Consider the following 22886-nt stretch of genomic DNA (forward strand, 5'->3'; position numbering starts at 1 on the left):
GGGGGGGGGCATTGACAAAAAAACAACCCTTTCCCTGCTTGTCTAAGGCAGGGGTGGACAAATGAACATGGAATTCAGGAGCCAGTCTGTCCAATTCAGGAGTTAGCTTCATTGATAGCAATTACAGAACCTCAAAAGTTGGGCAGCAGCTGTAATTTTTAAGGAACATTTGGCTACCTGGCTCCTGGGATTTGCCCAGCCCTGGTCTAAGGAATGTTGTATTCGGCTGCACCAATGGAAAATTGATGCAAGTGCTGAACTCCATGATCAGAAACAATTTATAAGGTCCAATACAGGCATATTCCTTAGTTGTGTTGCATAACACCTGCACTGGATACATGTAATGCAATTAATATCACATAATAGTTAAGTGTGGTACTTTTGAAAGTATCAACACTTTAGCCCTTAGAAGAGAGGTGATCCATCATATAACTAAAACTAGACCAAGCCTAACTTCGCAATGAACAAAAGAAAAACAAGACATGAATATTGATAGAAGGTGCATCTTTGGACAAGAGAAACGATAAGGAGGGGCACTGCCATGATTCATTCACAGATTTATAGGTGAACAAACAGCTTGCAGCCTATTACTCTGCCACATCCATTGACAGTGCAATTCCTTACAAGAGTTGTGTGAAAGGACCAAGGATGAACGAAGGAAGAAATGAGACTAGTTTGGCTTCAAATGGATTTTGCAATGCTTCTGATCCTGAGCAATAAAGTCTAAAGTTTTGGGCAGAGTTGACTAAAAGTTGGCCCCAGGTACTGAAGAAAATGATTTCTAAAATAACAGATGCACAGGCCTTATATCAGGGAAAATGGTAGAATGTCTGACCATGTCCACACGCACTGCTGTCAACCTGCTTTCATTCATTCAAAAAATGAGGGAACTAACATAGCTTCTGTGTCTCTATAAATGATTGACTTCCTAGCGCAGACCAAAAATCATAAAAATCAGTATTAGGGAATGTATGAAAGGGTGGGAATGAGAAGAATCTGCTGACCCCATTACAAAAACAAGGCACTTTAAAGACAGACAGAGGAATGGGTATCCTGGGGAGTAACCTAAAGTACCTGCATACAAGGCAGAAGATAAAGGGACTGACGAGAAATACACAGTAAAGTAGAAACCAAACAACGTCAAATAGCTCCAAGATCCGCCACAGAGCCGCTGCTCTCATGACACTAGATAACTTCCTCTGTGTAACCAAACACGGACTGAACAACTCAAGAAGCTGCAGTTGCTGGGAGCCCATGAGCTTGATTTTTGCAAGAGAGTCATTACTGCAGTGGCAAGATCCGGCATGTCACTAGAATGACATGTTCTGTCTCAGCCAGCAACTGTCCTTTCTCACAGACGTATAATATCCGATAGAATGAGAAACACAGGGATTCAAACACAATGTAGGAACTCATGGAGGAGCCCATTGTTGAATAAGAAGCAATGCAAAAAAACGTCCATTAACATATTGAAAAGAAAGAGGGTGAAAATGACAGGCTTTGGAGGAGAGAAAAAAAAAAAAAAGAAGAGTAAAAAGTGGCACGGAACAGCTGGCTGTAAACGTTTCTCTTTGTTAATAAACCTAACAGTTTTCTAAAGTCAAGTTATGGCGTTGAACATTGAAAGTGCGGACTAAAGGCATGAAATTCTTCCCAACTCAGGAAGCTGATGATGGGTTCGCCCTCGGTTTACGTTGTGGTAGGGCCTTGTTTTCTGGGTCTAAAACCCCTGTTTGGACGGACTCTGAGGTGGCAGCAGGTCCATTGGTGCCAGAAGAATAGGTGGATGTCCGGTCACTGGGCTGGCGTTGTGCCTGAGGATAGTAGCTCTGGTTTCTGGGGTTGGATTGATACCAGTTGTTCCGGTTCCGGTTGCTGTTATCATATCTTATGTTATTAGCATTGTAGTTTTGTCGTTGGCCCTGAGGTCGATAACCTTGCCCCGGTCTTTTATTAGCTGGAGGTCCCTTAAAAAAAAAAAAGATGGGATGTAAGTAAACATTTCAACAGCACAATGATAAAACAGACAATATCATTTAAGGGTATTTTAAATCACATTTTTTCCAAAGGGAAATAAAAAAATATTCACCTGTCTCGGAGGTTGATTCTGTCTGGAGCCATAGGGCCCAGTTGCCACAGGTAAGTCTCCTGAGGCTGTCGCCTTTCGACTAGATGAAGTAAGGCTTGGAGTAGAGGAGAGTTCAGTCGTGGACGGAGGTGTGTCACTATGACTTGTCACAGAACAACAGCGGGAGCGGGCAGAATAATTGTTTTTTGGATGGGAAACTGAAAAACCAGAGAAAAGTTTTAGTATGCTTGAAATTGTTCCCTAAACAATTTAATCTCAGGCTGCTAGTTACCCAAACATGGTCACAAAAAACGATATATATATATATATATAAGCAAAGTGTTCGTTTTTATTGCCGTCTGACTCTGACCTGATCTTGCATGTGTAACTATTACTTACATTATACAGTATATATTAAAGAGAACTATGAGGTGAGGGATTTACACTCATCCTCATAGTTAGAGCCGACCTGGGAAAAAAAGCTGTCACCGGTCGGCTCTATTCATTGCAAAGTGAGCAGAAACATGCAGCCGATCCGCTCACTTCCCAATGGTCTCCCTGCAGTGACGGTCAACCACTGCTCCCCGCAGGGATTCCCCCCTCCACTTTCAGATCCTACAGCACTGAGTGGACGAACCAACAGGGTAGGGGGTGGGCACAGCTGGCTCTGCCTCTAGATAGGTAGAGCCCGCTGTCACTCACGCAGCTGAGTCGATCACGACAGTATTGTCGGGATCCGTCCCGGCTGCGGCGCTCTCAGTGTATTGCGGGCAATAGCCTGCTATATACTGGGCTTTGGGGCACGGGATGTGGTTAGCCTATGTCCTCCCGTGATCCTAAAGAGCACTATGTGGGAAAAACACTTACCCCATAGTTCTCTTTTAAAGAATTCAAATTTTCAAGAGCTCTCCATACATGAATGTATGGTGAGCATTTCCTCCACCAGGACATGTAATTCAAATTGAATGTTAATGGCTGTGAGAAGATCACTCATCTAAACAAGCTCTTTTAAAGATTTACTTAATTGTTCCCAAGACTTCACATACCAGAACTATGTAGGAGCATAGTGACTCCTCTACATTTCAATATGGTCTCTTTAAAACCAATGCAAACAACCAAGTCTTGGACCTTCTGTTAAACAATAGTCCAGAAATCACACTAGCTAAAATATTCACAGATGTTACAATTGCATCACCTCTTTGATTACGTTTATTGGACGGTAAACATTCTAGTAATCTGCAGCAAGTTGCTTTTTTGTCAACAGGAAGCTGTATAATGGGAAAAACCCTATGTTTAGATGTCAAATACCTATATTAAAAAATGATTGCATGCTTTATTCCCATCAAGTCCATGCACCTGATGTGTGAAAAATAAACTGCGCTCCTGGATCTAACTAAAATAAATAAATAAACCTAAAGCAGCTAAGAAGTGAAAGGAGAAGAATCTCCATAGAATTAACAAAAACATTGTGACTAAGCGCTAAAGGTAAGTCATAATTAGTTAAGTGAATAAATAGGTAAAAGTGATTATAAAAGTGTTCATTTAACACAGCCTAAAACACACAAAAAACGATATATATATATATATATATAAGCAAAGTGTTCGTTTTTATTGCCGTCTGACTCTGACCTGATCTTGCATGTGTAACTATTACTTACATTATACAGTATATATTAAAGAGAACTATGAGGTGAGGGATTTACACTCATCCTCATAGTTAGAGCCGACCTGGGAAAAAAAGCTGTCACCGGTCGGCTCTATTCATTGCAAAGTGAGCAGAAACATGCAGCCGATCCGCTCACTTCCCAATGGTCTCCCTGCAGTGACGGTCAACCACTGCTCCCCGCAGGGATTCCCCCCTCCACTTTCAGATCCTACAGCACTGAGTGGACGAACCAACAGGGTAGGGGGTGGGCACAGCTGGCTCTGCCTCTAGATAGGTAGAGCCCGCTGTCACTCACGCAGCTGAGTCGATCACGACAGTATTGTCGGGATCCGTCCCGGCTGCGGCGCTCTCAGTGTATTGCGGGCAATAGCCTGCTATATACTGGGCTTTGGGGCACGGGATGTGGTTAGCCTATGTCCTCCCGTGATCCTAAAGAGCACTATGTGGGAAAAACACTTACCCCATAGTTCTCTTTTAAAGAATTCAAATTTTCAAGAGCTCTCCATACATGAATGTATGGTGAGCATTTCCTCCACCAGGACATGTAATTCAAATTGAATGTTAATGGCTGTGAGAAGATCACTCATCTAAACAAGCTCTTTTAAAGATTTACTTAATTGTTCCCAAGACTTCACATACCAGAACTATGTAGGAGCATAGTGACTCCTCTACATTTCAATATGGTCTCTTTAAAACCAATGCAAACAACCAAGTCTTGGACCTTCTGTTAAACAATAGTCCAGAAATCACACTAGCTAAAATATTCACAGATGTTACAATTGCATCACCTCTTTGATTACGTTTATTGGACGGTAAACATTCTAGTAATCTGCAGCAAGTTGCTTTTTTGTCAACAGGAAGCTGTATAATGGGAAAAACCCTATGTTTAGATGTCAAATACCTATATTAAAAAATGATTGCATGCTTTATTCCCATCAAGTCCATGCACCTGATGTGTGAAAAATAAACTGCGCTCCTGGATCTAACTAAAATAAATAAATAAACCTAAAGCAGCTAAGAAGTGAAAGGAGAAGAATCTCCATAGAATTAACAAAAACATTGTGACTAAGCGCTAAAGGTAAGTCATAATTAGTTAAGTGAATAAATAGGTAAAAGTGATTATAAAAGTGTTCATTTAACACAGCCTAAAACGGTTAAATTAATCTTCAATTGGTGTTATAAATAACAATAAGGGTCTTGAATTAATTGTAGCAAAGAACTATAAGAAAATTGAACACCAGATGTCCAAAAATAACATATGTGCAAAATGTTATGCCTCTTTGTCTGCCTCCATGCACCTGATGCTTAGTGTTATTTTCAGATCAGAATTGATCTGCCCACCTGCACATTGGTGGGCTTAGACTGAGGGGAAGCATGCCATTAAAATGGTGATATTGTGGAAATGTACTCTTGTAGTATCAGTGACCAATAGGTCCTATACCAGGCTGTCCAACAGGCCCGAGGCCTTCTTTTCCAGGCCACTAGGTTCCAGCTACAGCCTATGCAGAGTGGAAGTTTAATGCCAAGTGCTGGAACGCTAAGTGCATACCAGTACCTGGTACTTGAATGATGCTGTCACTACCTGTAGGGTGGGGTCCTGACCAACAGACACAGTGTAGCTGTACACAGATGAAAGAGAAAAAGCATTGCAGGAGTGTGTGTTCAGTTTAAGTTAATACTGAACACCAATGAATGGGGATATGTATTGCTAAAGGGGGGTTTATTGGGCCCTTTTGAGTTGGCACACACACACACTTTCTGGGGACATTTATCACTTTTATAGTAGCAGAATGCAGGATTTTATAGCTTCAATGATAGAGACAATAAATCATAAAACTATCAGCACAGTGTAGAGCAGCATTAAATAAAACAATGCATTTTAAGAAAACACCCCACACTTACAGTACAAGAACCAAAAAGGAGCCTACGTCTTACATTTTCATAAAATGACCTCAGACTCCAATGAGGCCAGATCATAAAATACAATTAAAATATATGTTTATCTCACTGCAGGATGGAAATTACAGGATCTCTCACACCAACAGAGCTGTCAACATTCACGCAAGTGAGGATAATAAACAGGCAACGAATGGGTGGCTTCACTATTGATGTGTTAAAAGGTTTTAGGCAAAGTACGCATATTAAGGAGACACAAACCTTGTCCGAAAGAGTCTATACTCTTCTTCGGGACTTCCAAGTCAGCTGTGAAGCGTGCAGCACGACCCAGTTCCTCATCGTACTTTCGCTCACTGACAAAATGCTAGAAGACAATTGCCAAGATGAATAAAGTTATGTGATGTCAGTGTCATCAAGAAAAACAAGCTTAAAATTCACACTTAAGAAGCTAAGGCTAAGAAGCTCCCTATGTGATAGCCAATTTACATGACAGGTCCTTTTTATGGAGAGATCAGGGGTCTCAAAGACCCCTAATGTCACCTAGGGACCCCCAGAGAAGCTCATGAAGCAGAGATCTGCTTCACCAGCTTCTGTAGCTGGGGATGACATCTGAATGCGAATGTGATGTAATATACATCACTTCCTGCATTCAGGGCCCGGAGAGGAGATCAGAGGGAGATGGTGCACCGATATCCCTTTGATCTCCTGTGACAGAGCAGCCGTGCCGGTCCTGGCTCTCGGGACCGGCAATGGCAGTGACATCGGCGGCGGCTGTTGAGGGGGGTAAGACAGCGAATACAAGCGACGCCCGATCAACTGCCATCCAAGAAGCTCCCGGCGGGCCTTTGTAATTAAACAACTACTCGTAATCAAGCTACTCGTCCAGCTCCAGAGTGGATTTTCAAGCCCCGGTTATTCTACTTTGCAGCTATTTACAACTACAGTTTTACTATGACTTCCTAATGAGCAAAGAAAATCAAACATTTTGGACATTTTGCCTAGAAGTGTGATCAAGAAGGCGAACCTTAATATCTGCACGGAGCTCTGACAGCTGCTCTTCAGACATGCGCACGGCCACATCTGTGAGCTTCTTCAGCTCCTCTGCCTTCTTCTGTCGGCTGTCCAGAATCGCCACTGTGAAAAGATGCACACAGAATACATGTCAGAGGACTTTAACATGGACATAGATACAGAATCCATCTTGATTTAAAAGAACTGGCATCTGCAGATTTAAGGCAACTGCTTTGCTGCCATTCTTTAAAGAACAATTCCAGTTAAGGTAGACGCATACAGCTTGAACTACATTCAGACAACGGGTTACTGACAGAGGAACAGGAGCACAATGTGCTGGTTAAGATGAAAGGCTGGGACCACCTGGGGAAGAAAGGTGGTTTTAGGCCTTCTTACTACTTTGTCCAAGACCAGAAAGGGTTAATTACAGGTCAAGGCCACCCAGTTTACAACACTGGAGGAGGTGATGGCAACAAGAAAAACAACGTTGTGAGTGAGCGTGGAAAGGGAATATCCCCGATAAGTTCAAAGGGCAGTTTCTGAAGTGCAGAAAGAACCAAATTCTAATCACATAGAGAAACAGCTGGCACCCAGGGGAAGCTGCATAAAAAATGCCCTGTATGAAGGTCTTGATCAAGAAATTAGTGGCTAATGATCTTTGGAACAATATCACAAGTGCTGACATCTGACCCTTAATAAGACTTTGCGCCAATTGTTGATTTAGGCCAGACTGTAAAAAGGTCAGGATTTGTCCCATGATGTATTTTTTGGGATAAAAGTTTCTCTCTTTGCATCAAGTGAAGTATGCCTTCCATGTGCAATGGCAGAGCTTGCGAGAAGTAGACATCCTGGCCTTCATCATCATAGGGATCACAGAGTCCGAGTGGCCTGGCATTTACCAGCCATGCCCTTAAAGGAGAACTATGAGGTGAGTGTCTTTCACTCACCTCATAGTTCTAGCCAACCTGTGACAATGAGACTGTCACAGGTCAGCTCAGTAGATCGGGAAGTGAGCGAACACATACAGGGGACAGGGGAGGGGCTGGATTCCCCCCTCCACGCTCCGATCCACGAGCGCTGACTGGTGGAACGGATGGGGGAGGGGGCGGGTACAGCTGGCTCTGCCTCTAGATAGGCAGAGCCAGATGTCACTCACGCAGCTGGGCGGATCTCGACATCGATGTCGGGATCCGCTCCGGCATCTCAGTATACCACGAGCTGTAGCTCGCGGTATACTGAGCTTAGGGTGACGGGAGGACGCTAGTTTGTGTCCTCCCGTTACCCTAAGGAGAACTATGGGGAAAAGCCCTGACCCCATAGTTCTCCTTTAAATCCAGCAACTGTGAAGCAGGGTGGTTTATCTGGGAGAGCCAACAGAGCATCTACCAAAAGATTTTTCAGGTCAGAATACTACATGGGCTTGTCTGGAGCTAGAAATATCACCAGAATGTCCTCTCTATCCTGCGGAGGAGATGAAGGTCTTTGCTGGGGAGGAAATTTAGGAAGCTAGGTACTGCACCCTGCCGGCTGCTACCACTAGCCTCAATCTGCCTGCTGTGTAGAGAAACACAGAGATCTAGTGATGATATCACTGGGTCTAAAATTAATGTATGTGATTAAATGGGGAAAGGAGGAACCAGGTATAGAAAAAAATCTGACTTAAAGCCACAAGGCCCTATCTTTGCTCTCTAATGCACTATAGGCAACCCTAGGCAAAAATGAGCACACAAAATACACTGCTTACAGTGCTGCCTGCTCGGGCATCTGTGCAGTCGCAGCACAATTTAAAAAAATCATTAACTTGACACGTCATGGGATTGAAAGCAACATATGTTTTTATGTACCTTCATAGCATAGTGACAAGTTTCTTCAACCAAATACATACAAAAAACAGATGTAAGCCCCATATGTAGATGCGTATTTATACATGCTAAAAATATTAAATCATGTAAGTGCATCAGTACGCATGAGGCCCAAAGACCAGGTCTCAACATTTTACTTGAATCACATGTTAAGGCTTTGAAACTCTCGCTTCCTACCACCAGCGAATGCAGAGATCTTTCCCACATCTAGGAACAGCATATGAAACAATGTTCTAACTGATGAAATATAGGATCCTCAAGATGTATCTCAAGCTTTAACTATGAATAAAATGAACACAAATATTTATCCTTAAAAAGAAGCCCACAATATACCTGGCATGATAACCATATTATGTACAATACTAGGTATGTGTTAGAGGCTATAGTTGGAAACAGAAGTTTCAAATCAGTACATTTATCTCTTTTTAACTGCTTGAAGACCAGGTGTTTAGACACCCTTCCTGGCCAGGCCATTTTTCAGTATTCAGCGCTGCGGTACTTTGACTGACATTTATTCCGTCATGCAAGGCTGTACTGAAATGAATTTTATACCATTTTTTGGGGACAGATAGAGCTTTATTTTGGTTAATCACCACTGTTTTAGTTTTTACTATAATTAAGAAAAAGTACTGAAAAAAAACGTGTTTTTTTAACATTGTGTTAGGAATGCTGATCCCGGGCTCGCACCGGGCACTACGGAGCCCGGGACCAGCGGGACCGCAGAGGGGGGGCACACACCGATCCTTTCCCCCATACAAGCGATCCAGATCTAGAGAGCTCCCGGTCGGCCGTTTTTAATGCCATCAAAAGTGAGATTAATACAGTACTTACTTGCTTCAGCTTTTACTTTGTCCATTTCTGCTAGAAGTGCCACTTCTCTGTCCATCAAGCTAGAGAAGAAAGCAAAAGGAGGAACCATTAATAGGAAAATAATAAACAAGAGCCTGTAGGTGGCAGCAGATCACAACATTGCTAAACCTATAGTGAGCTGAAACTGCATTTCATTAGTAACCTCAAATTTGCTGACTGAATTATTATAGGTATTTATTTTATGCAGCGCTTTACACTTTGCACAGTCACGTCAGTCCCTGCCCTCAAGGAGCTTATAATCGAAGGTCCCTATCTCACATGCATACATACAAGGGACAATTTAGACAGGAGCCAATTAACCTTCCAGGATGTCTTTGGAGTGAAGAGTATGTACATTATTTTGTTCAGGAAACAAACAAAATTATACATGGGGAATCTAAACAGTTGGAGCACAGTAACCAAAGGGAGTGAAAATTCAAGCTCTGGAAGCAAGGAAATATATGACCTTGTTTTGAAAACGTTAGCTTACTGTCATGCTGACCTTTGAACATAAACACTTTGGCCTCTATAAGTCACCTATTTAATCAAAGGACCAGCATAATAGTCAGGGCAAATAGCCTTTTTAGAAGGTCGTCAGCTATGGCAGCCTACATAATTCTCTAACGATAGGGGTCCTTTAAATAGCTGGTATAATTTATTATAGGCTCAGCTATGAACTTTTATACAGTAGTGGTATGCTCAAATATTGGCATGGCTCTATTACAGCATTCACTTTGCTGGTTTCATTAAAAAAAAGAAAGAAAAAAACCTTTATTTAAACAAACACTTTCCGTTGTGCAGACAAGGGCAAGACACCACCCTGACTGATAAAATCCGGCCTGAAGCCGGGGTAAAAGTTCTTCCCTATATATTTATTGAAGGAGTTTCCAGCTGGCCGAAAGCCAAAGCAGCTGAACGGAGTTTCATTTTCTCCACTATACGGAACCAAGCTTCCTGGTTCACACTCTATGCTATGCACGCAACTCCGGGATAGAAACAGGTTAGGTGCTGAAGCATCTGGCAGCACAAACACAGCTTCTGACGTCTATATTCCATGTGTGAGAGAAACAAATAAGGAAACAATGACATTTACTTAATCTCTCTGCTTTGAAGAAACTGTATAGAACATAAGCATTTACAGTAACAGCCAATTATAGTGTTAAAAATATTCCACCCCTTGTTTGGGGGGCTGTTTATGGCGTCCCGCTAGGAGAAGAATTTGATCATATGTGAACTGTGCTTTAATTCAACCTGATGACAATAGAGATAATGGACACAGGCACGGTTTGAGAGTCACCATTTAATATGAGCCGCTTATTCACATCCGTTTGCCACTTCAATTTAATATTAAAAAAAAGTATGCTCCAATCAGAAATGGAATTGAAATGATTAAAAGGTAGAGCCTGCTGGATGCTTCCTTCCTTGCAATTATTTGCTTCGCTTACTATTCTATTAGCTACATAACGGTGGCTGCTGGTATCTGCCCCTTAGTCCCCATTCACACCTGGGCGTTTTTTTTTGCTCAAAGCTAAGCGTAACAAAATGCCACAGACAAGGAATCCCATTCATTCCCATGGCCCCTGTTCAGACCGGAGTCTGAACTTCAACAAAACAAATAGATTACTAAAAATAGTTGACATATAAAATCACCGTTGAATCTAACCTCATCTAAAACAAACATGGGGCTTGTACATTCCTTGAAAAGTTGACTTATTTTATTTGAAGAACCAAGCCTAACATAGAACGACTCCCAATTAACATACCATTGGTTGCCCTTTAAAAGCCCCTGGTATACCGAACCATCACTTGGTAGCACCCTAAAATGTTACTATACGAAATCATGCCTGATGAGCGCATTTTCACATGATGGAGTATTTCATTATAAAAGACACACCAACATTAAAGCCCTATTGAAGTCTCACAATTATGGGAATGCAGCAAGGCTGCATATACAGTAAGGAACCATCTCTCCTTTTATCTTCATTTAACTGGTAACCTACCCCGTGCTGCAGCAATCTAGAGTCAGACTACAGCTCTCTCACACAAAGTAGTGGTGTGGCTCTCCCATGGTGCGATACGCATCCCCTTCCCCAACAAAGAAACAATCACAACCCTGGAAGCACTGAAGATTAGCGCGCCGTCCATTTGTCATGTAGGGCCATGGGAGAGCGGAGCCACTGCTTTGTTTGAGAGAGTCATGGTCCGACTATCCAGACTTCTGAAACAGAGTATTTTAACCCTTGCTGCAATAAATACCAGTTACATGAACAGTAAAATAAAAATCAGATATTTTAAAATGTAGCCAGCCAGGCTGCATTTCAGCAAAAAAATAAAAAAAACAGTGAGCGCTTATCTGGCTGTAAATATCCTCCGATATCTGCCTGGCTATTATACGGATTCAATACTTTCTGAAGCACTGACCTGGAACATATGTAGGGTTCCGACTTTGACAATGAAATGTTATTTTTTTTTTTTTCAAGGTAAAGAGGTATTAGCACAGCAGCTTTGAATGACAGGACAGAGCTAGACCTGTTAAAGGATTATGTACAGATGAGCATGTTTGTCAGTGAGAGGAGGCAGGGTTATCATGGGTCATAAACATTCTACCTTGCACAATGCAGGACTGGCGTGGCCAGTTTGTGCTACAAAAGGTGCTGAAGAAATGAAACTGCTCAAGGCCATGTTTCCTGATAGTCAACATGTACACAGCAAGAAATGAAACCAAGGGATAAGTATTGCTGACAGCAGGACAGGCAGCTTCGACTTACACAAGTGACTTTACAGGAGCTTTATAGTACATAATAAACTGTGAACATGTTATTACATGTAGGTGGGTTATCTTTTAGGAGCATAAGCATCAACTACTACAAAATCTGCACAGTTTATGTAACATAAAAGAAAATACTGATAACCTCCTATCTATTTCTGGGTCCCTCCAGTCTTTCAGAATGTATTATGAGCGAGCTGAGATGCCAGGATATAGCACAGGCTACCTGTACTATTCCAGGAGCAAGTTGGTTCTTCTACAGTGACTGGACCACGTATGATGCTGTTTGTTAAAAGCATAGGGTCACAATTAAAATATACACAGAAATATACACAGATGCTCCTCTTTATCCCGTTAGATTTCATTCTTCAGACCCTGTGACAGCACAGGGTTGGAAAAGTTCTCACAGCAGTGCTGGACAGTGTGAAGGGCAGGCAGGGTGCCTTAAATGTCTAACTTCTGATAAAGGCTTGCCCTGCCACTCTAAACCCAAGAGCCCTGATCCAATAGTGCATTAGTGAGCTGGCTCTTCTACGATCTATCTACTGATATTGTTCTACGTTATTTTATTTTTTTCCTAACCCTGATGAAGGGGACGTTGTGAGCGCCTGAAATGCGTTGGCCATTACCTAATGACTTATCAAGATTAATACATTTTTAATGGACTAAACATATTCTGGTGGTGCACTCATCCTTCACACTTTTTCTATGGGAAACACAAAACATAGAATGTAAATCATCCTAGGTACTCTGTAAAGCAGTGTTTAATGCTAGTGCTTTATTAAAAATGAAAAGCCGAGGCATTTTATCTGGCCTTCGAGAAGAAAGAATAAAAAAGTATATAAATAGATAATTCTGAAGTCGATTGTTTCCACAATCTTGTAATACAAGGAAGATAATGGCACTAGATATTAAGGCTTACCAGCTTTGCAGTTCCTGAAATGTCTGCTTCATTTTCTTGATGGAGATGTCCATTTCTTCCTTCACCACTATGCGATAACGTGCCAAGGACACTGAACATCGCTGCAAGTCCTTAACAGACTTCTCAATGTTGGCACCTGTAAAATACCATGTCATCAGAAAGCCTGGTCTTATATGGACTGAGCAGCTTACCTAAAACATAGGTTGTCTGAATAGCTAGTTTCAGTAGAAGAGGTATGTGTGAGTATGGAGCATTAAGGTATGTCTGAACTACAACATTATTTATGATTTTGTTCAGCCAATTTTGCAATGAATAAACCTCAGGTACATTTCATAGCCGGACATCATGTTTTCTACAGATCAGCAACACAGCTGTGTCATCTCACTACTCAGCAATTGCACAATGAAAGTACAGAGGGTCACTAATGAGGTTGTCTGTGCTCTGTCTTCCAGTAAGCACGTTCCTCTGCATTCAACTGACCGCAATGTATAATACAGTTGAGTCCGAATAGCTCTAAAAATCCCCCATGCATTCCAGCATGCGCTGCAGATTACAAATCACTGTTCCGCAAGAGCTCCTTGGCAGCTGACCCCCTTCAGATCCTTTAGGGCTAGTTTGCAGCAGCCCCAGTGTTCCAGCCCGATTCTGTGCCGGAAGGTCCAGTCTGTGTTTTGGGCCATGGTGCTGCATTGAAGTCCACGACATAGTCGAAACATGGATTCCATTTGCATAATTGGAGCTAGGTGTTATTAACCTGCCCAGAGAGAGGTGGTAAAGCAGCATTGTATGTGGCAGACAATAGATGTCTCACCCCCAAAAAAAAATCTCTTTAGGATCACAGGAGGACATGAGAAGCAACATACATCGTCAGAGGTAACATTAAATCCAGATATTGTACAAAAGTTAAATTCTTGCACAAAGATTAGCAATAAACATGAATACTTTCCCTTTGATTTCATTTACTCCTATTACTTTTTAACTTAACCCCCCTTTCCACTTAACCTGCTGTGCTACTAGTTACCGATTAGTGCGTAATAGCTACCAAACATTCATTACACAAGCCAATTTTTAGGTCTGTAGTCAGTTGTAAAATAAAAATGACAGTGTGCAGCGACTGGCAATGGTTTTGTCAGTTTCACAGCCTGCAAATGTGCAGATTCCCTGCACAACTCCCGTCAGTGATGTACTAATTGGAGATACTGTAAGTGTAAAACCGCAAAATCTGCCTAGGATAATAGTGCAGAAAAATATATTTTTGTGTTCAGTATTCCCTTTGGCGTTCCTACATATTTTTAAAGGTGATACTGAGCTAATCACGGATAAAATATAATTGTGCATGCAGCATTCATGCGCAAAAAATACATTTAAAAAAAGTAACTTGTGAAAGTCAGAGATGATGTAGTTTCCCAGCTTACCAAGCTTTCTAGACCCTGTGGATAGGTAGGAATCATCTGTGATAGATGAAGAAAGTGATTGAGAACTTGAAACACTGCCAGAGCGGACTTTGTTAGAATGCCTGTGGTCAGATGGAGTCGATTTCTGATGGGAATTTTTAGGATGGTGTGCAGCTGTCAACTTCACCTCCAATTCTGGACGGCCATTGTGAAACGTGGATCCTATTGAAGGAAAATAACAAAAACAAAATTTAGAACTATTGTGCCATCATACCTACCATACAATGTACTGTTGGCAATGTGGTAAGGCAAAAACATCATAAATGAAAAATATTTCCAACAATTAAAAAAACACTATGCCTAACTACAGGATGCAGTCTTCACGATAAGAAAGTCTGCACAGAAATCTGTGCCGAGAGAGATAGGAGGGCTGCCTTGACTTTTGAAAACACTTGCGGACTTACGGAATGATCCTCTGAACACGGTCTGTGCCACTGACCAAAACTAGTGTGCAGCCAGAGATGTCAGAATTTCTGATCTGCATGCTAGTCCCAAGGCAGTTACTCAGACTACTGAAACCATTACTGAACACGGACAGCCAGACACTTGCCAGCCAGCACCTGTAACCAGGCTATAGACACTCGTGCATTTACATATTGTTAGCAGTAATGGAACTTTAACCCTTTTGCTTCCAAGGTCTTTTTTGTGTTTTTTGCACACAACTTAAAACCTCAAAAACATATATTTTCTGAAAGCACAGATCCTGTAGAATAAAAATTTTGGCAGCTACAAATTATTTTGATGCATGATATTAGCGCATCTCTTTATCAAACACCCAAATTTTGTCATGAATACACTTAAGCTAGTTTTAGTGCACCAAAACACAATAGAATACCAATGTTTTTGTAAAATATAAAAAGATGAGGTTACTACGCGTAAATAAATACCCAACATGCCCAGGTTAACAATTGTGTGCGTCTGTGAAACAGTGACAAAATACAGTATCCCACATTGTCCATAGGAGATGCTTTAAAAGCCCGTACAGGTCTTCAGTTTAGAGCCAACTGTGAATATTGGCCCTAGAATTATTGCTCTTACTCTGGCGCACACAGCCACATGTAACATGTGTAGCACGATTGTCGTTTTCGTACATAGACGCACCCGATGCATGTTTTTGGTAATGCGCGCGCACGTTTAATTTTTTTTTTAACTTAATTTTTTTCATTTACTTAACTGCTATTAGATAGGTGGGCGGGGTGTATGCCCCGCCCACCTATCTAGGTGTATGCTATCACCCTATGTGATAGCATACTAGTGGTGACCCCTAGTGTCACCCTTTCCACTCCAAAGAAGCTATTGTAGCTCGGAGGGGGGGTAAAATCAGTAAGAGCACTACGCGGGCTCATGGAAGCGTCAGAATTTCTTCCAGTGTAAAGCCGGCTTTACACATGTAAACAGATGCTGCCAGGAGTCTGTTTAAAGGGGTGCGCTGCCAGGGACCTATGCCGTACGTCGGTGGCATCGAAAAAGGGGTTAAAACAAGCCTTCACTGACCTCTGTAGCTGTAGGCACTGTGGAGTAATTCGTTCTCACAGTTCAATGTGAAGGATTTCAGTGCATTTGCTGTGTTATTTCAGCAACTCCGCTCACCCAGATCCCCTTCCCAGCAGTTTTTTTTTTTTACCAGCCCTCCAATGTAAAACACAGAGCAGGTGCTCTGAGAGGGCAGAGCTGGATGAGCTGAGCAGTGCTTTCCACTAAAGAGATGAGAGGACTTGTTTTAAAGTTCATTTACTCCTTGTTAGGAATATGTAAATCGTTTACTGTCCATAGCTTGGCCTTTTCCTGTAAAATTGTCCAACTCTACCTTAAAAAGGTCCCCATTTTTCAGCAGACATATAAAAATCTTTACCCAGTCCTGCTGAAAACAGCAGGAAAACGTATTTAGATACCACGTCAGCGGGCCTGCCTCCACAGAGTTCTTTCAGAAGGAAAAAGGCCATTTGCTTTATATATTATGCTTTCCCAGTTTTCTACAAGAATCTTAGCAGTGCACACAAACAGAAGAACAGTTTGTTTTTCTCACCTGGGTGGTCAGATACATCAGGTGTGGTTGGTTCAGAGTCTTCCAATTCTCTAGCATCTAAAGAGAGTGTATCTAAGCCTTCGCTGAAGGAATCCACCGACTCGGTGTCATTAGTAGTGCCATTGACATGGTAACCATTGAGTCCGCCTTTATCAGAGGATGCAGTACTCTGTTCCCCTTCCGCAGGTGCTGTTTTCCCAGCATCTGGTACATTGCCAGGAGCTGCAGCTTCTGTTTTTGGCTTAGGCTTCTTCTTTTTGTTCTAACAAACGGACAAAACATTTTAACTTTATTTTTTATATGGACTGGGCAGAAACTGTGAACAAAGAGTCTAAAGACGGCAAATATAACCATTTCCTTTCGAGATAGGATTTTCTACATATATATTTTACCACAAAAATCAAAACGGATCACTTTTTTTTTCATGCCTGCTTACACCAATGGCAAAGATCGTGATTTGTTTAAAGGATTGTGGTACAATTCAGACAATATCCCTTATAGGACTACTGAATTACAGCAGACTTCACAAAGACATTTCTGGAAAGGTGGTGCAGAATTTCCACAAACTATCCAAAACCACATGTAGTCTGTTTAATATATATGATTGTGGGCTATTAAGAGGTTTAGAAGACCCAACACGGAAAATACTTAAGCATTAGTCTGGGTTCGTTTTTGTAAATATATTTTGCTTTGTTTATTCTAAATTCAGCTCTCATTTCAAAACTATACAAGAAGATTCCATTTACCTTTTTCTTGCCCAGCACAGTCCACTCTTTTAAGACCTCAACAGCATTACCTGATATAAGAAGACACATGTGGGGGGATATTAACATTTTGGCATTACATCTGCAGCATAAAAAGAAGAAATAATACGCATGACAAGCAAGTGTTTTATTCTGAGTGTTAATTTTTTCCCCCTCAAAAACGGCTCTTTTAGAAAGTGCTTACCTCAAGATAGCATAGAAACGCCTTTCCAATTAGTAAAAGTCAGCCTGTAAGCTACATAATTGCAAAAAATGATACAAGCTTACTTGGCTCAGCAGCTGGGGCAAGCAGCAGGCGCATAAAGGAGCCAGAAGATTTGGGTTTCATTATGGCCTTAAGCACATGACCACACGACCTAGAGCAGCATATTTTTGGTGATCAGCTGTGAACAAGACAAATGATGGGCTAACCATTCCCGCAGCTGTTTGCATTTTTTTGCGGAAGGAGCGACTGCTTGCAGGGACAGATAAGTGGTCCTGTACGCAGACAGTTTGCACCTAGTGCATCTTACCTGTACCTAACGGAAGGTGCAATTACATGCGAACAGCTGGGCAGCGTGTCATTGATTTGTACAGACTGAGCAGCCACAGCTGATCGCAAACACATGGCAGTACCCGCAACAGAAATACAATGATCTGGACATTGTACAGCCCTGGACGGCTGTGTGAATGAGGCCTATAAATAACTGAAAGTCAAAAAAAAAAAAAGGAGGTCAGCTTTAATAATTTTAGGTGCAATGGATGCTTGCCACCTGCAATGAACTACCAAAATCAATCAAAAGGACTTATTAAAATGCACTTTTAACATAAATCAGTAGGGTGGTTTAAAACAGGCTGTGCCTGACCTCTTAGAGGGTGAGAACGAACACCTCTGGCACTTAGAGGTGCTTGTCATCACAAAATGGAGCTTTGTTTAAACTTTGTCTCTGACAGTGGGCAGATCCCTCCGAAAGAGTTACCGCATTTTCCGCACAGTCAATATCAAACTAGGTCCTGGTGCTCTAATGACGTGAATGAGAACAAGCAGCTATCTTGCCACCAGTTAGCAAGACGGTATCTGTCCATCTTAAATAGCATTAAAGCTCATTGTATTATGAATACAGGGAGCCAAGGTAATGCCCTGCATTACATGAAGTGGGCTGCACGAGGTCATTAAACCTAGAAGAGGAACAATGCTAAAATCGCAGATGCAGAAGTTATTTTAATACAACTAATCCAAGTATTCAAATTTGCATTGGATTAACCCTCTAGTAATTGTGCTGTACAGTAGAACTCTGGGAGAGCAATCTGGGAGAGGAAGGTAAAGCTCTAGGAAAAGGAGGCATTCTGAAAGGAGGAGGAGAGCAGAGATGACCTCATCATTCAACTGCTGCTTCTTAATGGTCCTGTCACAGACCTGGGGGCACAGAATTGACAGTAATATAAATCTTTTGCTGCCGCTGTGATTATGTTTGGAACACACTGAAATTAGTAGGGACATGGACCTCATGGGGTCTAGTAGTAAGGTAATGTGGTGAGACTTAAGCTGGGTATACATGCTATGAATTTTAGCCAGTTTTGGTTAAAGTTGCTGAAATTCGTGTGGGGACCGCTGTCGGCACCTTTCCGATCAGCTGATTGAAAGAACATGTCGGAAAATTCTCAGCCCAACAGAATGAGCAGCCAATGCAATGTAAACAGCGGGAGATTCCTTGATTAAAGCTCGTAAGCGTTGATGGAGGAATCTGTTCCATTTTCTTCCTTCAGCCAGCAGGTTGAACGAAGGAAAAGAGAAGCGTGTATACCTGACTTTACTCTGATTTGAGAGGGCACTATGAGAGGACACATTTGTTGTGTATTATTCAGCGATGGTCAGATAAATAAAAATAAAAGTAATTTTTAGGTCTGAAATCAGTTCATGGTGAGCCACACACAGTTCTTGGAGCACACAAAGCTGCCTTTCACTGTATGTGATGACATTTGTTTTTACCTGCACTATTGCATTTGCACACAGTTTAGTTGCTAGTAAATTTGCTTGAATTTTCCTAACACATGGAAGCCCTGTTATTAAAGCACACTGCTGTAGACAAGCTCAAAGCGAATTCAGACTGCATATTAACACAGCATCTCAGGAGCACTAAATATTCTACTGTTCACACAAATAAAAGTAACACAGTGGTCTTCTGGGATCATTATGTTTTCTTGGCAATGACACAATTCAGGTGTTTAAACACTACTTATGGGAATATGTTAAGGAACTAACCTTCCATGAAGGCCTGCACTGTCCTGTCCACACAGTTATCAAAGTGCTGTAGTACCAGGATGATCTCATTGTTACTCTTGTTGGGAACAACGGCACGGACTGCATTGATCTAGAATAATACAAATGATTAAATCTATCGTAATAAAAAGATCATTCAAAAACATTGCAAATGCTTTAGTAAAATATTGGAATTTTTAAAATGTCAAATTATAGCAATTACTGTTCAAGAGTAATCATTCAAGAGGTGATTGGACGATTTCCTCAGGGACCGTAATATACATGGGTACAAGTACTTTTAAGAATGAGAACACACAGGAACCTATACATACGCACACATCAGTAGGACCATACACATACACACAATAGATTGGACTTGATGGACATATGTCTTTATTCAATCTCAAATACTATGTAACTATAAAGAACCATTTCAAATTCAGTCACACCATTCAGGAGTTAAATTTTATGGTAGAGGTAAGTAAAATTTTTTCCTGTGATCATGTGTTTTATTTTTTGTGCAAATATGCAAGGTTTTATACTTTTATTTGCATTAGCTACTGTGCTTTCTGTAGGAGTGTGAGTGTTTGTCAATGTAAATGAGTACCTGTGCAAATGTATGGTGTGCTGTGACATGCATATACATACACACACCTCAACTATAGGTTCAAAGCACCTTAACACAAACCCAGACTATTCTGTTCTCTAAAATGGGTAAAAGAAGTGCTAAAATAATTACCTTTACCGCAGAAACGTACACTCCAAGCTTACTGAATTGAACAAACCCTGGAGTACTGGTAGCAATCTTATGTTGAAGAAGTTTAGGGTACTTATGTTAGAGCAGAGGTGACAGTAAGTAGCAATCCCTATCTACTGATCTTTACAAATGCTAAATATACAGAACACTACCTGATCTGTTACAATGTGCTTCTAACTTCCTGTTTTATTCACAAACTACCAAGAAGGTGGTCAGTACTGGCCGCCCATACATTTCTCTCATGACAGGTTTCCTTTCATGTAGCCTTCATGCAAGCTGCAACTTGTAAATGCTAGACGGGGAGATTGCAAGCTTTCAGAAAGCATTTGCAAATATGTAATCAAAATCAAAACAGCTTTCATGAAGCTTTTAAAGCACCCTTCAGCTGCAGTTTGTGTTGAGCCTAACAGAAGTGCTGGCTGTCACTTCAATTAACATTCCCAAACAGAGCCTGACAGGAAAGCAATGCTTCCAACCAGCCTTAAGACCCCAATCACACAGAGATTTGTAGCACGATTTCAGCTCACAAATCGCTCAAACATCAGCTCAGTGTAGCTTATCCAATGCATTTCAATGGAGCTGTTCACATCTCACAGCTCAATGTCGCCTGTAGCTTGTAGCTCAAGCTTGTCGCTTGAACATGACCACTGAGCTACATCCAAAAAAGCGCTTTTTTTTCAGTGCGATTTTGAGCTGAGCGACATTGAGCTACATTGCACATTTTGTCGCGCTACGTAGGGCGACTTTTGGCATGTACTTAGTAGCTGCTTCATTGGGCTGTAACCAATCAATCTTGATGGGACATCATTCCTTCGTTCTTATATTTCTGTGCAAAAGTGACACTTCTGTAGCGTCGCAATGTCGCGCAACATTGAGCTACACCATTAAAGTCTATTGGGACAAATCGCACAAAATCCGCCGATAGTTCATGTTCGAACTACAAGCTTGAGCTACAAGCTACAGGCGACATTGAGCTGTGAGATGGAAACAGCTGCATTGAAATGCATTGGACAAGCTACATTGAGCTGATATTTGAGCGATTTTGGAGCTGAAATCGCGCTACATATCGCTCAGTGTGAATGGGGTCTAAAGTGTATTTCCACTTTTGCAGCCAAATTGGGACAATACCTAGTTTATATCTATTACATGTTCTCACATAAAAAAAATTACCGTTGCTGCTTGCATATTACATGTTCTTTTCTGAAATAAAGGCTCACCTCTGTATTGAAACTCCTCCTGGAATGCAAGCAGGGCTTGGCAGGTTAATGTTAAATAACTTAAATAACCCTGCCCATAGTGTGCTGGTAGATATCATCAGTTGTAAACTTGATTTGAACACTGTCTTAATAAAGGGTTAAAGATCTAGAAGCATTGTTTGTTATTGCGATGAAGCCTGCCCGTAGTCTTTCTATGGGGACAAACAGTTTCCTTTCACTCCGAAATTGAAAGAGGAGCTTGTATATCAATCTAGAAGTTTATAAACTTACTTATTGAAGATGCCCATAGGCTGTACTTCCTCTCAATGCACTGACACAATTTCACTCAGCCCTGATAATATGCACTTCCTTGTGTCAATACTCTAAGCCTGCCTTCTGAACTACAACTCGACATCCAAACTGCCCACAATGTAACCCCTTCATTGTTTGCTGGAAGCAATGCATGATGGGATGTGTAGTCTTGAGAAATTAAGACTGCATCACATCAAGCAGCAGGGAAAGAGATGCAAAGCACCCTGGGAATCCAGGAAGTTGATGGAAGTGATGGGCAGACAGAAGGCAGCTCTCACTACATAAAAGGGATTTTTTTTAAACAAGCATTGATTTCATTATCAAAAACTATAGGAGGTGATCCTATTACAATGCTGATGTTAAAGCAGGATAGGATATGCTGGGACTTTACAACTCCTTTAAACACCTGGGAGGCAGAAGAGCATTTTACTTGTCTACCATAGCAAAAAAATAAATAAAACAAAGTATACTGCTAGTAACATAATGCAGAATAATCTTTTTTTACCACTTAACTTTTCTCAATTTTGGTATGCAGCTTGACAAAACGATGCTGTGTGCTTTAATATCCCCTTTAGGACACAGTGACTTTAGATTTTATAGTCTCCAGTGGCAATATGTCTGTGCATAAATTTCATGCCCATTTACTTGACAGGCATTACAAGACATCTCACTATTCCTGCTGAACTCTTCCATTAAATTACAGACAATGTAGCTGAATGGCTGAGATGGGAGAGATGGCACCAAACAGACCTTTGAACTGCAGTGTGATAAGCTGGTGGAACATTCAACCCATTGAGCCTACCTATGAAGGAATTGCACTGTATTTTCTCCAAATAAAAAATATAATATATATACAGGTATTCCTCACTTAACGACCGAGTTCCGTTCCTACGACCGGGTCGTTAAACGAATTGGTTGTTAAGTGAGGAACTCTATACAGTACTGTATTAGTACAGTACTGTATAGTGTTGCAGATGTACAGTACTGAACAGTGTACTGTACATCGGGCAATAAAATACTTACCGAGACCCGCAGGGAAGAACGGAGTACAGCACTTCCGCCGGCGAGACATCGCACTGCCGCTGCGAGGTCAGTCG

At 41.4% G+C, this 22886-nt stretch overlaps 1 protein-coding gene across 3 annotated transcripts in view; it reads right to left on the minus strand.

Moving 5' to 3' along the window:
- Positions 1-1449: 1449 nt before the first annotated feature.
- The window catches only part of SPATS2 (spermatogenesis associated serine rich 2), a 78570-nt gene continuing 57133 nt past the window's right edge, over positions 1450-22886 (minus strand). For all 3 annotated transcript variants that reach the window (XM_018573546.1, XM_018573547.1, XM_018573548.1), the window contains 10 exons: positions 19528-19636; positions 17268-17317; positions 16522-16783; positions 14457-14657; positions 13042-13177; positions 9335-9393; positions 6655-6764; positions 5892-5994; positions 2090-2286; positions 1450-1967 (listed from right to left, as the gene is read on the minus strand). In XM_018573546.1, coding sequence (XP_018429048.1) covers positions 1659-1967; positions 2090-2286; positions 5892-5994; positions 6655-6764; positions 9335-9393; positions 13042-13177; positions 14457-14657; positions 16522-16783; positions 17268-17317; positions 19528-19636 — 1536 coding nt within the window. In that variant the 3' untranslated portion in view covers positions 1450-1658. The remainder of the gene's footprint in view (positions 1968-2089; positions 2287-5891; positions 5995-6654; positions 6765-9334; positions 9394-13041; positions 13178-14456; positions 14658-16521; positions 16784-17267; positions 17318-19527; positions 19637-22886) is intronic.

Source organism: Nanorana parkeri, unplaced genomic scaffold (genome assembly GCF_000935625.1).
Source record: "Nanorana parkeri isolate BGI_ZX_2015 unplaced genomic scaffold, ASM93562v1 scaffold2421, whole genome shotgun sequence".
Classification (NCBI taxonomy): domain Eukaryota; kingdom Metazoa; phylum Chordata; class Amphibia; order Anura; family Dicroglossidae; genus Nanorana; species Nanorana parkeri.